At 53.3% G+C, this 15439-nt stretch overlaps 2 protein-coding genes and 1 long non-coding RNA gene across 4 annotated transcripts; 2 read left to right on the top strand and 1 right to left on the bottom strand.

Moving 5' to 3' along the window:
• Positions 1-1756: 1756 nt before the first annotated feature.
• On the top strand, positions 1757-6932 carry RAB3A (RAB3A, member RAS oncogene family). The gene is made up of 5 exons (XM_026500527.4): positions 1757-1911; positions 3079-3306; positions 4418-4536; positions 5079-5203; positions 6087-6932. Exons 2-5 carry the CDS (start codon positions 3079-3081, stop codon positions 6275-6277), a joined length of 663 nt encoding a protein of 220 aa, XP_026356312.1. The 5' UTR covers positions 1757-1911; the 3' UTR covers positions 6278-6932.
• On the bottom strand, positions 6389-10608 carry MPV17L2 (MPV17 mitochondrial inner membrane protein like 2). Its single transcript, XM_026500526.4, has 4 exons — positions 9842-10608; positions 9030-9200; positions 8039-8115; positions 6389-7942 (listed from the first exon to the last, which is right to left on the bottom strand). The coding sequence occupies exons 1-4, from the start codon at positions 10026-10028 to the stop codon at positions 7757-7759; spliced, it is 621 nt and encodes a 206-aa protein (XP_026356311.2). The 5' UTR covers positions 10029-10608; the 3' UTR covers positions 6389-7756.
• Positions 10388-13756, top strand: LOC130543606 (uncharacterized). Of its 2 annotated transcripts, none has more exons than XR_008959077.1 (3): positions 10388-10907; positions 11009-11795; positions 13069-13756. It is a non-coding gene; the product is annotated as an uncharacterized LOC130543606 (long non-coding RNA). The 2 variants fall into 2 exon arrangements; XR_008959078.1 differs by having other exon boundaries at positions 10388-11353; positions 11659-11795; positions 13069-13159.
• Positions 13757-15439: the final 1683 nt, after the last annotated feature.

The raw sequence follows: 15439 nt of genomic DNA, 5'->3' as shown, positions 1-15439 counted from the left end.
AAAGGCCTTGCATGATTTTTACTTTAAACTACAAATCCTTCTGTGCAGCAGCTGATGGGCATTGGGGGGGGGGTGGCAAAACAGGTATTTCTGAGCGCCACCCACGTACAAAGCCCAAAGCACGCGTTTGGAAGGTGAAGAAGCTGAGCACATCTTACCTTACACATCCTCACCTCCACCGGAGTGCGGCCGGTTCCTGAGCCAGCCACGTTTGGGGCACCACCGACTGCCCGTCTCCTTGTAGGGAGTGATTGGGGGTGAATTTATTGGTATTTATTTGTTATATTTTTCTCAATTTTCCAATTCTCCGCAGTAGGTTCGTAATACTTTTATAGTCCCGAGGGGAGGAGAGGGACAAAAATGTTACCCTTAATAAAAATAGATTTCCCAAACGCTTGCGGAAAGCGAGGGACGTCCCGCACTTCCGGGGGGGGGGGCGCGGGCTGGAGGCGCTAAGTTATTCTGGTCTCTAGGCGCCTCCGCAGCTGGCGAGCTTTTTATAAACAGGACGAACACTCCCCCTCCCCGCCCCGCGCCTGGAGAGGAAGCAAGGAGAGCAGGATTCTCTGGGGGCCACGGTCCTCCTGCCGGGTCTGGGGACCGCAGTTGAGGGGCAGGGATCCAAAATGGGGGATAGGGTCTCATTCTCCCGCCCCCCCCCCAATTCTGACATTTCCCCCTCAAGATTTGGGGAAATAAACGACTGAGCACCTCAATCCCCCAAGTCTCCACTCTCTTGAGTCTTGTTTCCCCAGGATGGAGGGAATCGGTCCCCTGTCTTTTAAGTCAGGAACCAGAGTCTGATAAAGCATCTCCCAGACTCATCTTTATTGTTGAGTCTTTGAACCTCGCAGAGACTCTCCCTGTTTCCCGTTGTTGTTTCCTGCAGGCTTTGGGGGTTTAGGAGATAAGCCATTTCTCTGCCCCACTTCAGCATTATCTTCGAATTTTTCTCCGGAAAGTGGAGCGCAGGGAGAGGAGGGGTTCTCCTGTGGGTTAGCCCCTTCCTTCTTTTCTAGAAATTAGTTCTTTTGATCCCCTTCTTCTTCTTCTTCTTCTTCTCCTTCTCCTTCTTCTTCTTCTTCTTTTTCATCTCAGAAACAGGATTGGGCATCTACCAACCCGGTCCTCTTTGGGGGCCTTACACCTCAGAAATTGGAAGGGGTCTCTCTTGACCACTATTTTCGCTTTTTCTTAATTTGTACTTATTTTGAACCCATAATTAGGGGGCATGGAGCGTCTCTCACATGTCCGTTACTCTTCTGAGATTGGACTGAGATTGGGAATTGGGAGCGTTTTTAGCAAGAGATCGCGGCACGCAAGACAGGGCGGGGACCGCGGAAGTCTCAGACCAAAGGTGGGAGGGGGCGGGGAAGGGGAACGCCCCCTGAAGACTCAGGCTCTGCGAAGGCCTCAACCTCTCATCCCTGCAACCACTTGGGAACCACCATTGGACAAGAGCAGAAAGACAGTGATCTCTGATTGGTCATCCAGTCCGTCGCTCGGACGCTTAAGCCAGTGAGAGGGAGCCACTCAGTCCCGCCTCCCTGACACTGGCCGAAGGCGCAATAGGTAGGCACCTCCCCCGCGCGCTACTGGATGAGCACACTGATTCCCGCCCCATTCGCGCGTCAATCTGGGTGGGAGCCCCGCCCCTCCTGGCTCTGCGTGCGTCAGGGGGCTGCTTCTCCAGGCGCGGCTCCGCCCCAGGATGGCGTCACGGCCGTATCTGCATGTGAGGCCCCGCCTCACTCTTTGCAGGACGTCACCGCGGACTGCAGGGGCCTGAGCCGTTTCTGCCGCCGCCGCTGCCCCTGTCGCGCAGCCCCACATCAACGCAGGGGGCCCCGTCACCACCGCCACCAAAAAGTCGCCGCCGCTAGGGTCACCACCGCATCGGTGCAGGGCAAGGTGAGTTCCCGAGCGGCCTGGTTCGCCGCCTCTCCCAACACCTACATAACCTTCATTTGACTGATGGGCTTGCCAGAGTAGGGGACGAGGTTGACTAGGGTTAAGTGGGGGGAAGGATGCGGCGGTCACAGCCCTTGTAGGGGTAGGGCCCCGGCTCCCCCTACCTGCCCGCTCCTCACCCCCACCCCCCACCTCTGGCCTCTGCGGCGGAGGGGGAGGGGAGGCGAGTGCCTTGCGGGAAGCTGTGCGCGCGGGAGGCTCTGTGCGTGCGCATGCGTGCGGTGTGAACACGCGTGTGCGCGCCCGTCTGTGCCAGCGGGTCTGTGTGCATACCCTTTTGCTTATGTACCGGGGTATGCTCGTGTGACCCTGTGGGTGTCCCGAGCCAGGTGAGTGCGTGCCGCAGGCAGGTGGAAGGAGACGCATGGACTATGCGTGTGCGTGCACGCCGTGTGCATACGTGCACGGGAATGCGTGTCCGCGTGGGTGACGTGTACACGCCTACATGGGTGGAGGGCGCTTTGCGCACGGGTGGGTTTGTACACTTGTATATGCGTGTTGGCGTGCGGACAAGTGTCTGCGTCTCTTTCCTGTGCACCGAATGTATTCGACTCTCATGTGCACACGCGTGTACGCGTGTGTTCCCTACTGCGTGCACGTGAGCGTGTGCACGCCCCGCCCCTATCACATGACCAGCTGTCTCAGTCCGATCTCTCCCAGCTTAGGAGTCTGGGGGAAGGGGGTGCTACGACGCACATCCCCGCGGGAAGGTACACGCGTGTGCAGTTGCGCCCGCGCGGCTCCGTTCTGAGGAACATGAATGATTGATGGGGGGCGGGGCCGGCCGCAGTCACCCCTACCCGCTCAGCCTTAGGGTTTAGGAATACAGCCCGGCCTGGGGTGAAGGCGTGTTGGAGGGGGCTACAGGGGTGTCCCCATCCCCATCTCTCTGAGCATCTCCCTTGACACTTCCGGCCTTTCAAGGTCACGGCCCGCCGTTTGCCATGGGCCCCACCGTTAGTACTGGGGCTCCTGATGAGATAAGGGTAATCTCTAAACACTAGCCCCTCTCAGGAGCTCTGGAGTTCTCTGCACCCTGTGCCTGGGGCTTGGGCAGTTGGGGGCGGAAGGGGACCGCTCAGGCTCACCTCCACCCTGCACACCCAGATGGCATCCGCCACGGACTCGCGCTATGGGCAGAAGGAGTCCTCGGACCAGAACTTCGATTACATGTTCAAGATCCTCATCATTGGCAACAGCAGCGTGGGCAAGACATCTTTCCTATTCCGCTATGCAGACGACTCCTTCACGCCTGCTTTCGTCAGCACTGTGGGCATCGACTTCAAGGTCAAGACCATCTACCGCAACGACAAGAGGATCAAGCTGCAGATCTGGGTGGGTCCAGCTGGGGAGCTCCTGTCTCTGTCGGTTTACCTTCCCAGAAAAGCAGCCCCAGCTTTGCCTCTTTCCTGTCTGGATTCGTTCACTCACACCCTGGGCATTTATCAGGTGCCTACTGTGTATCAGGGGCTAAAGGCCCAGAGGAGAGTGCCCTGTTCTCCCATGGGTGCCCCATCACTGCTGTCCAGGAGTGGGGGAGGAGCAGATGCCCGGTCGTCCCCTCTGCCTGCTGTTATCAAGAGCATCACTTGGCTCTGTACCTCAGTTCCCCCCTTTTAAGTTCTTTCACGTCTGTGTGAGATTTCAGCTTGATCTTAGCCCCTCAGCCTCATTCTCTGGGACAGGAGCAGGCACCTTCCCCAGGGTCTACTGGCCACCTCCCTTAACCGCATGGAGGCCCGAAGGAACCTGTAAATCCCAAGCCAGAGCTGTCCCTTCTCTGCTCATTACGTTCCCATGGCTCCTATCTGACCCATCCCCTGGCCTGGGAGACCATGCCTGGTCTGTCTCCTTCCGTCCCCGCCTCCTCACCATTCCTCAAGCGTACGGGACACAGACCCACTTGAGAGCCTTTGCCCCAGCTGTGCCCTCGGCCTGGGTTGTCTTTCCCCTAATCCCCACATGGTTCCCTCCTCACTTCCTTTAGCTTCTAAAACCATACCCTTGCCCACCTGCCCAGCCTTCTTTGTCCAGCTTTATTTTTCCCCCCTGTCTTCATCACCCTCCAACATAGGATACATTTTTTTCCTTTTTATGCTTATTGTATGTTTCCTACATTGGGTAGTCAGTTCCACAAGGCAGTGATTCTTGTCCATTTTGTTAACAGCTGTGTTCCCAGTGCCCAGCACGGGGTGCGGCACACACAGGTCAATGCCCAGGTACGACGAATGAATGATACTGTAGGTACCTGCCTCCGGAGGACGGTTGAGCACCATGTTCTCCGTGTAGATGGCCAGCCTACTTTCCCTGACCCGCCATGCCTTTGGGCCAGCCCCTACTCCTCTCCGGTCCTCAAGGGGGCTGGACTGGACAATCTCGGAGCTCGTTTCCACTCTGAGGAGCTCATGTGTGACGCCTGTCTGACCCCCATCTTATCTTCCTCCAGGACACAGCAGGGCAAGAGCGGTACCGGACCATCACCACAGCCTACTACCGGGGTGCCATGGGCTTTATCCTCATGTATGACATTACCAATGAGGAGTCGTTCAACGCCGTGCAGGACTGGTGAGCACACCCTCACCCCCTCCCAGCGTCTGGTCTTTGGAGCTGGATTCTCAGACCTGCTGTCAGTCTGTAATAACTAAAATGTGGCGGCAGTGGCTCAAACTAAGGGAGAAAAAAGGATTTCCTTTCAGGTGGAAAAGTGAAATTGTAAATTTAGAGGTAAAAAAAAAAATCAGGGAGGGGGTAGAAAATGTAAGGACAGTTTGCATAGGATGAAAGGATATAAACATTTACATTTCTGCCTAAAGTAACGATACGTTTTAGGGAAATTTCTGAATTGGCAGAGGAGGGAGGAGTTCTTGTATCTGGGGGACGGGGATCTGGGAAGGGTGGGCAAGCCTGCGTGAAAGGGATTTCGAAGATCAGGGAGCCGTGGGACCGTGTTCTTGGCAGGACAGAGGCTGGGAGGACAGACCAAGCCTGCCAAGTTCAAGCAATACTCAGGAGGTGGGGGGCTAGAGGGCAGTGAGGGAGGGGGAGAAGAGAGGACGCTGGAGCTAGTAGCTCTTCCAGCCCTACCCACCAGTCACTGCCTCCCCCAGGTCGACCCAGATCAAGACCTACTCATGGGACAACGCCCAGGTGCTGCTGGTGGGGAACAAGTGTGACATGGAGGATGAACGGGTGGTGTCATCAGAGCGTGGCCGGCAGTTGGCTGACCACCTTGGTGAGTGCCTAGTGGGGCTGCATACCTCCAGGCTACCAAATAGACACTGAGGCCCTGAAAGGGGAGGGGACACACCCAAGACCTCCCAGCAAAGCCAGGACAGGGCCTGGATTTGAAAGCAGACAATTCACACTTTCTGCAAAGGGCCTGGGGCCAGGAGCTGTATCTGGATGGATGCATAGGAGTTTGCTGTTCAGTAAGTTACTGATTCGCTGACACCCTCCGTGCCAGCCTTGTGTTCAGTTGCTGGGCCCCCGAGGCCTCATTTTGTGGGGTAGAGGGAGAGACCTGGGCTGGGGAAGTGCATGCGGGGAGGGGGGGGGTGACCAGGCTCTGCCTGGTGTAAGACCTGGAAGAAAGCTCTGGATCTGGTGCTTGAGCAAAGGGTGTGTTCTCGGGCAGAGGGAACAACTTTAGGCAAAGGCCAGAGGCGGGGAAAATCCTGGGTGTTCTGGCAAATAATTTTATAGGGCTGGAACACGAGGGTCACTTGGGGAAAACGTGGCTGATCAAGCAGGGTGTGAACCGTATGCTGAGGCCCTGGGACTCCTGCAGGGGCCACAGGGAGCCAGGGGGTGTGTTAGCAAGGGAGGGCACAGGGGGATGGGAGTGGCAGATGCTGTCAGGGCCCATGCAACGGCTCAGGGTGGATGGCGGGAGCAGGGAACTGGGTCTTGCCAGGGGCCTGGAGGTGAGAAGGGGACAGTTTTAGAGAGCAGGAAGGAGTACAAGAAACATAGGGCTGACCTGCTTCCCTTGGTGCCTTTAACAAGTGGTTGGCACCAGGAATCTGCAGATGTTCCCTGCCCTCAGAGAAGCATCTCTGGGAGCTGGGGGGGAGGGTAGGAACCGGGGTCCTCACCCCTCCCTTCCCCACCCACAGGCTTTGAGTTCTTTGAGGCAAGCGCGAAGGACAACATTAATGTCAAGCAGACCTTTGAGCGCCTGGTGGACGTCATCTGTGAGAAGATGTCCGAGTCCCTGGACACGGCCGACCCTGCGGTCACAGGCGCCAAGCAGGGCCCACAGCTCACGGACCAGCAGGCGCCTCCACACCAGGACTGCGCCTGCTGAGAGCTGCCCTTGCCCCATCCTGGCCCCACTCCTGCCCACCCCCTGGGCCCGATCCAGCCCCCACTGGCCCAGGGCGTGAGACCCCCACCCCAACTTAGCCCCTCACCCTTATTTATTATCGTAGTTATTTATTTATTTATTGGAGATGTCCCCCAGGGGCTCAGGCTCCCCACCCACCCCATGTCCCACCCTGTACATACAGCCCTGTCCCCACTCTGCCGTGGCGTGTCGTGGCCCTGTGAACTCACCGCTCACCCTCCTCTCAAGACCCCACCTTTTTTAAAATTCACCCCCATCAACAGTTACCGGTTTTGCAGAGGGGGCCCGATGACCCCCCAGGGCAGGCTGATTGGGTGATGGGAGGTAGTCAGGTCTGCCAGCCTCTCGGCTGTGACACGGTGGGCCAAGGCCATTGCGGGGGTCTCAGCATGGACCATTGGGTGGATCAGAGCCAGGTAATGGCCCACCTGGCTCCTCACCCCCAAAGTTTTACCCTTATTTGGAGGTGAGGGCTGCTGTGGGTACTCGCCACCCTGGGACCCCCCCAACACCAGACCTGTTCTGACGTCATGAGTGTCAAACGTGCCCCCCAGATCCCTAGGAGATGTCATGACAACACTACACACACCCAATAAAGCGAATGGATGACACTGTGTCCCTATGAGTGCCAGCCTGCCAGGGTGGCCTTGGTCATCCACAGGATTTTCAATGACAAGAGAATTTAATAGAATTTCTACAGTCTGCGACCTGAGGATGAGACTGGAGACCACCTGGCCCTGCCTAAGGCTCCAGATTCTGGGAGCCAACTCCAGGCTGGGCCCTGCTCCAAGGGGATGGGCTGTGTCACCACCTTGCGCCCAGGGCCCAGCCCATAATAGTGGTGAGGGGTTGAGGCTTGGGACTCGCTGGCTGGGGCCGGGTGCTGTGGCTGGATCTCTCACTGGTTCACGGAGGGCCTGCGGTGAGGGGCTCCTGGATGACCATCTTCATGGTTGTGTACCAGATGGGGAAACTGAGGTCTTATATCAGGCTTGGAAGGAGCAGCCCAGCCAGATGCCTAGGGGTTAGGGAGGGGCCGGGGCCAGGGCCAGGCCTGGCCTGCGGAGGGTCAGTCTTGCCCTGTCTGGCATCCAGTCGAGAGGGCTGGGGCAGCTCAGTCTGCACGGTGCCCAGGGCCATGCAGCCTAGGGGTGGACGGGACCAGGATCTGTCCATGCAAGAGGGGTCTGGTCACATACCCTGGTCACCCCTCTGGACTCCTCTTCACCAAGCGAGTCCTCACCCACCTGTCTTCTGGCTGGGCTCAGTCTTGCGGGACAGATGCAGCAGGGACCTGGCCCAGGTCACATCGAACAGCAGAGAGGGGCTGGGTCTTCACTCTGCTGGTGATCAGCTCCCCACCCGCCTGCTGTGGTGTGCAGATGATCACAGGCCTAGGAGGGCCGCACCCTAGAGCGCAGCTGCACCGCCATCTGGGGTTTACACATGCGGCCCCTGAGGAGCCCCCTGGGTGTCTGGTCCGCCCACCGAGCTCACCCGGTACTTCAGGTAGGAGAGGTACGTGTCCCAGCCCAGCGTCAGGCCGTTGATGTAGGTGACTCGGAACTGGGGGGGCACGAAGAGGAAGTTCACCAGCTGGGCAGCTGGCCAAACACACCAGTCAGCCTGCGGGGAGGAGCAGAGTGCGGTGAGGGGCGGGGCCTTGCAGGGCGGCGGCTGTGAAGGGGAGGGGCAGGGAGTGAAGGGGTGGGCGTGGCCCACCTTGTAGAATTCCCAGAACTTGTCCCGTAGCTCCTGGCAGCTCTCATCCAGGGTTTGGCCCTCCAGGCAGCCAAGGCCTGGGAAGGAGACCAAGAAATTAGAGTGTCAAAGGCTGGGGAGTACCGTTGATGGAGCAGATGGGGCAGGAACCCTGAGGGACAGTGGTGTCCCAGGCAGACAGACCAAGATGCTTACAAACCTTGGGGTGGGGAAGGGCCACATACAGAAACAAGGCACAACAAGTTGGTTCCAGTGAGGGAGATGTTATAAATAAACACCCCCCCCCTCTTAGGGGCACCTGAGTGGTTTAGTAGGTTAAGCCTCCAACCCTTAGTTTCGGCTCAGGTCATGATCTCAGGGTCCTAGGACTGAACCTGAGTTGGGCTCCGTTACCAGTATGGAGCCTGCTTAGGATTCTCTCTCTCCCTCTCCCTCTGCCCCTGCCTCCCTCTCTCTAAAAACAAACAAACACACAGGCACCCCAAAGGATGAAGATTCACCCTTCCTGAGGCTGAGGCTGTTTTATTTCCCTTCTTTCACAAAGGAGGTAACTGAGCCTGGGGGGAGGGGGCGGGGGCGACACTCTCCCCAGAGCCAAGGGCTGGATGATTGTACCCATCAACCCCAGCCTCAGCAACTCTTCCTTCAGCCTCAGGGCCTTTGCATGGGCAGTTCTTCATGCCTGCTGGCTCCTTCTTCACATCTCAGCTGCGTGTCCTCTCCTCTGGGCGGCCCTCCCAACCACTGCCCAGGGCAGCCCCACCTGATAACTGCTTCATCCCTCCTACACTAAGCACCATTTTCGGATTCTGCTGTTCATACCTTCCCCCAGTGGGTCTGTCCTTGCACCACTGTGACCCAGCACCCAGTCCAGAGCCACACACACAAGAGGAACATCAGAAATGCACCTCAGCATCCCTCTTAACACAAAGCTGGCTCTGCCTCTCCTAACATATGGAGGGGCAAAGCCCAAGCTCACAAGACTCCTTACCCAAGAAGTACCAGACGCCTAGCATGGGAGAAGCCACGAGCTGGTCGATGAGGACCTTCCTGAGGACGTTTGGGAGGCCAGAGAGGCCAGACGCTGGGAGCAGGTGATCCAGCCAGAGGTACCAGTAGTGCAGGAAGGGACCCATACTGCAGCCCACTGCAAACATGCTCGCTAAGAGCAGTTCAAGAGTCAGGGGGGGCCAGCAAGCCCTCCGATCCATTCCGTCCCTGGTTACCCTCCCTCCCTGGGAAACCTGAAGCCCTCCCAGAGCCCACCTGTATGTTCTTCCATTACAAGCCCCACTGACAGGCACCGTTCCAGTGGCTCCTCTCCCGTTTTCTCTCCTTATCCCCTTCACCACCCTGTGAGGGGGTTCTACCACTGCTCTGCTTTCCGGAGGAGGAAACAGGCACAACAGGTTGGGAAGTGTGGGGCCAGGGCACAATCCCAGGCTGTCTGGGTCCAGACGCTGAGCCCTTGACTATCCTTGGTGCAGTTTCCAGTGCTCAGTGCTTGATCTCAGTGACAGAATAAAGGAAGCGGATGAGGAGGTGGGAGGGGGACGGAAACTGGGTTCGGGAGGAGACAGGGACAAGGAAGTAGGAGGAAATGGAGACCTGGGGTGGGGAGTAGGCTAAGACCCCGGGGTGGGGAGAGGGGACGGAGACCCGAGTTTGGGATAAGAGGGTCTTGGATGCACGCCAAGGTCAAGGTTCCCGCCGGGAACTGAGGCACAGGTCAGGAGTCTCCGAATCTGAGTTTGGGGTCAAAGGTCCCCTGGGGTCAAGGACCAGCAGCGCCGGCCACCTCACCTGAGCGCCGGGGATCGAACTTCTGGCCAGGCCGGGCGCGGACCTCCCAGGACTGGCGCACACCGTCCCCGGCCGCCATGAGAACACCACTGCCCAGCGTGTTGGTGACGAGCAGCGCGCGGCCTTGGAACAGGGGCTGCCCCACGGCCCTTAGGCCGCGAAGCCAGCGCCAGCCGCCGGAAGCCATAGCCCACCGCGACTCAGGCCCCGGCGCCGGGGATGCCCTCCCGGTGCTGGCCAATCTCACGCGATCTCCCCGGTCTGCACGCCCCCCCCAGCCCTTGCCAGCAGATCGCGGACCGCTCGGCGCTCCCCTTTGCCGGGCTCAAGATGTGGTAACCAATAAAAGGCCGGCATCCCATCCCCGGGCCAATCGCTGAACGAAGCCAAACACCGCCTTCTGCACGTTACGGACCAATCGCAAATAAGCGTCTCTCCGCCACGCGCAGTTCAATTGCCGCCTTGCCACCCTCGTTTCCCCGCCCCTTTCTACGCCGGCCTATGGACAACCGTCGCCGCTCGCTAACCAACCAGCCCTATGCTGCTCTGACCAATCGCAGACTAGCCTTACGCCCGCGACTCGCCGCCGGTTGTCCCGCCTCCCGTGTGGAGATGGCCAATCTTGCTCCGTCGCCTAGTTGCCTTCCAGATTCTCCGATGCTCGCGGAATTCCTGAGAAGGGTTCCGAGTCGCGACGTCTGCGGCTCCCGCGGCGGAAGTCTGATCCCGCAAAGACTCACGGAAGTCGGGCGGGGTACAGTTCGGCTCCCCGCGGGGCCCGCTAGGATCTGGCCCAGCCATTGACCTAGGTCCTGACTTGAGCTCGGTATCAGACCTCAGTTCCAGAATAGTAATAGTTAAGACGTTAGGCGCGGTTCTGGGCACTTTACGTGCATTAACTCATTTCACAGGCAGCTCTGCAAACAACTGTGTGTTCCTCCTGTGTTCCTGTACGGGGCAAATAGGAGTTTCCATGGAAACCTAGCCGTTACTTACAAGGAAACAGGGTGTCGCAAACTGCGACCCGTGGTCCAAATCCCCTTGCTGTTCTTGTGAAGCTTAAAAGGTAAAAATGTATGTCTTATATTTTTTAAATGTGTGAAATAGTATAAAATTTTTGGACATGAGAGAGAATCCTTTTTGAAGCCCTGTTTTCCTTTCCAACAGATGAACTCTTGAACTGGGCCAGAAGCAGCAATAGTTTTACAAGCAGTTGCTCGCAAGATTTCAACAGAGCAGTTGGTATTCGGATCATAGGGAGAAAGTAAAGTTAATAATTACCAGGGACAGTTTCATTTGATAGCACCAATAAAATTATAATAATCAGAAGTGACTCAACTGATCAGTGATGTGGGAAAAAAGACAAAAGAAAAATTTAATATCCTTACTACCCTCAGCCCACTGACAAGTCCTTGAAACAGGAAGAGTGACATTCCTCTAGGGACTCAGCGGCCTGGATGATAATAGTTTGCTAAGGGCAAAAGGCGATCTTAGCCCGACCCCCAGGATCCTGTAAGTCTACTTTAACATAAAAATTCCTTCGGAAACTTCCTTTATCTCTATCCCCCAAGATACACGATGGCAATCATCCCCCAAGCAGATGACCCACCGATATACATCTGAAGGGTCTCATGACTCAGGTTTTACTAGATTGTAATAAATGACCTTTAACCCACCAAGAGTTAGCCCCCTCAAGGTCCTGGAAACCTTTTTCCCAGAATTCCTTAGAGATTTACGCTCTCCCAAAACCCTTCCCAACTTGGAAGTATATAACCGGCCACTTCTCATGACCTGAGTGCAGCTCTTTCTGCCCACAGGTCCTGTCCCCGTGCTGTAATAAAACGACCTTTTTGCACCAAAGATGTCTCAAGAATTCTTTCTTGGCCATTGGCTTCGAACCCTACATCAGTCATCACCAGATTAGCAGGGTTTCTTTCTTCTTTATCTAAATCAGGTAATTACCCCTTCCTTCTTTCTCATAAAAACCCTTTTCCTACATGAAGGAGACACTTTCCTGGTTACTCTGGAATCTGTGCTCCTGAATTGTAATTCCGAGACCCCAAATGAATCATTTGTTCCTTTTCAGTTTTGCCTCCTTTTCCCAGTTGACAAAAGGTTGGGGGGAAAATAAGAATAATATGCTATGACATGAAAATTACAGGAAAATCAAATTTCTTTAGATTTTTTAATATTTTTTTTATTTTTTAATTTTTATTTATTCGACAGAGATAGAGACAGCCAGCGAGAGAGGGAACACAAGCAGGGGGAGTGGGAGAGGAAGAAGCAGGATCATAGCGGAGGAGCCTGATGTGGGGCTCGATCCCAGAACGCCGGGATCACGCCCTGAGCCGAAGGCAGACGCTTAACCGCTGTGCCACCCAGGCGCCCCGAAAATCAAATTTCTGAATCCATAAATAAAGCTATATTGGAACAGAGCCATGCCCATTTGCTTCTGTATCGTCTCCTTTCTCACTACAATGAGTAGCTGTAACAAAGACTGTATGGTTTGCAACAACTCAACTATTTACTATATGTTCCTTTATGATAAAAGAGTTACTGGGGCTCTTGATCTTGGGGTTGTGAGTTCAAGCCCCATGTTAGGTGTGGAGATTACTTAAGAATAAAACCTTAAGGGCACTTGGCGTGGCTCAGTCAGTTAAGCATCTGCCTTCGGCTCAGGTCATGATCCCGGGGTCCTGGGATCGAGTCCCGTGCCGGGCTCCCTGCTTCATGGAGAGCCTGCTTCTCCCTCTGCCTCTCTCTCTCTGTCTCTCATGAATAAATAAATAAAATCTTAAATTTAAAAAAAAAGGAGTCCATCAGGAAGAAGAGCCTTTGCTATCTGGACCTGTGATATTTAGTGTTTCTGTTGAAGGAGGTCAGGACATGCCACCGCAAAATATGCCACTGTGGCAGATTGATTCTTTTGAAAGACAGCAAGATTCATAAAGGGCATACTGAGCTGCTTTTCTCTTCCTGAGAGCAGGAGATAAAATTCCCAAGTGGAAGGTGCCCTCCCTGTACCAGGAGGAAGAAACACCATTATCACCAGACAGGGGGAGCTGAGGCTGAGAGGATCCGTACAAACAGACCCTATAACAATAATTTATCTTCCTGTAGTCTCTGCATATACTTCAGTTGCTTTTCTATCATTGTCTCCCTCTGTTGAACCTAGTAAGTAAACACTGAGGCCTAATTACTTCTTGGGTCTTCCTTTTTCTTGTAAGGGCTCCCACAGTTTGGTAATGAGGATGGGATCGCGTTGGCTTGGGGCTGTCTGTTGGCTCTGGGGTCTGCAGCTGACAAGTCCTGGGGCCTGATGAAGCCAGCAGGTAAGGTAAGAATTTTTACCTCATTTGCTTTCTGGATCTCTTGTCTGTTGGGAGAGGATGGTAAAATTTTCTCTTTGTCCGTTCCCTCTGGGTTCAGATTGGCAAGAGAAAACCATTTGTAAAGATTAGTTCTTTGGATCCTTTGTGACTCTCGTAAATTTGGTTTTGGGTACACACTTGTTGATCCCCCCTCCCATGGACAGCTGTTGCTTTCTTGTATGTCTCCTTTTGTGTGCTGAAAGCTTGACCTGGCTTCCTGCGTGCTGCAGGAGACCAGACCTCAGGTTAGGAGCCCTGAGAATAGTCGATGACCAGACAGAAAAGTGAGCTGTACTCCATTTGTGGCTAGGGTCATTGCCCGCTCTCAGGAGAATTGTCTGTCTTTCTTTTGGCTGGCTCTGGGAGTGGCTCCGGATCTTGGGAAGAGTGCATCTTTTGTACCGTCTTGGGGGCGTCTCTTGTGCCCCTGGTTAGATCATAAAAGGCTCTGGTTTGGATTTGAGTTCTGAATCACTTGGAATAGGTATACTTTTGGTTAAAAAAAAAAAAAAAGAGTTCAGTAGTGCCAGAAAATTTTACTGTTTGTCTGAGCTGAAACCTGATAAGATATTTGAAAGGACTTTTTAAATTCTTTTTTTTTTTTCAAGATTTTATTTATTTATTTGAGAGAGAGAGAGAACACGTGAGCAGGGGGAAGGAGCAGAGGGAGAGGAAGAAGCAGATTCCCTGCTGAGCAGGGAGCCTGACTCAATCCCAGGACCCTGCTTGATCTTAGGATCCTGAGATCATGACCCAAGCTGAAGGCAGATGCTTAACCAGAGCCACCCAGGTACCCCAGGACTTTTTTTTATTCTTAAAGGAACTCTATGGATAGAAATTGGCCTAATTGGAGACTAATATTCCCAGGCTGATAGGAACTATTTCCAAAGCCTTCTCTCCAAAGCTAAATAGAACTACCTACTCAGAGTGCTATTTGGGAACAAACTAGCATGTGAAATCTCTTAAAAGTCCATTTACAATATTAGTAACTCATTCCATCTGCCAGAAATATAGTTTGGATTCAACTTTTTTTTTTTTAATTTTTAAAATTAAAAAAAATTTTTTTTAAGATTTTTAATTTTTTTTTAAGTAGTCTTTTCACCCAATGTGGAAGTCCAGCTTACAACCTGGAGAGCGAGAGTCGCATGCCTTACCAACTGAGTCAGCCAGGTGCCCCAATTTAATTTTTTTAAATGTAAGCTCAATGCCCAACATGGGCCCTGAACTCATGACCTGGAGATCGAGTCCCATGTGCCTCCGGCTGAGCCACCAGGCGCCCCCTCTACTTTTTTTAAAGATATAAATTTTTTTTTTTTTTTTTAATTTTTAAGTAATCTCTACACCCAACATGGGGCCTGAACTCACAGCCCTGGCATCCAGAGTCACCTGGTCTTCTGACTGAGCCAGCCAGGCACCCCTCAACTATGTTTTTAAATTTATTTTTATTTATTCATTTTTTTCAACTATATTTTTTTAAACATGTGAGTTCTGTATTCTTGTACCTGTCTCATGGCCTAAAATTTAAAAATAAGAGCTAGAAGATCTCTGATTGTATGTATCTCTAAGTTTATGCCATATTTTCCTACCTCAAGAAGCTATTGCTAAAAAGTAATTGTCAAGAGCTCTTTTAGGGGCGCCTGGGTGGCTCAGTCGTTAAGCGTCAGCCTTCGGCTCAGGGCGTGATCCTGGCGTTCTGGGATCGAGCCCCACATCAGACTCCTCCACTGGAAGCCTGCTTCTTCCTCTCCCACTCCCCCTGCTTGTGTTCCCTCTCTCTCTCTGTCAAATAAATAAATAAAATCTAAAAAAAAAAAAAAAGAGCTCTTTTTAATTGACTTATTAAAAAAGTGCCTACATAAATTAAGATTAGTCAAACACACTCATGATCTCTGTGTTTAAGATGATAAAACCATAAATTCAACCCTAAGAACAAAACCTATACTAAAAGTGAATTGTTCGATGCATATCAAGCATGACACTAAATAAAAAAAGGAGAGAGTCGTATGTTTAGGTTTTTAGGTTCTTTGTGTCTGTGATTTTTGATACTTGCCTGATTTGTCAATAAGAAAAATAACTGAATCAGATGATGGCTAGCTGTCTCGTGACTCATGAAGTGTTCATGAGTCATCTAAGCATAGTTGTTAAAAAGGAATAAGTTAAATACATGTAAATGAGATAAAAATTTACAAGTGAACTTTTTTTTTTAAAGATTTTATTTATTTATTTG

The sequence above is a fragment of the Ursus arctos genome, unplaced genomic scaffold, assembly GCF_023065955.2.
Source record: "Ursus arctos isolate Adak ecotype North America unplaced genomic scaffold, UrsArc2.0 scaffold_14, whole genome shotgun sequence".
In the NCBI taxonomy this organism is placed as follows: domain Eukaryota; kingdom Metazoa; phylum Chordata; class Mammalia; order Carnivora; family Ursidae; genus Ursus; species Ursus arctos.
This window is presented reverse-complemented; position numbering and strand designations above follow the sequence as displayed.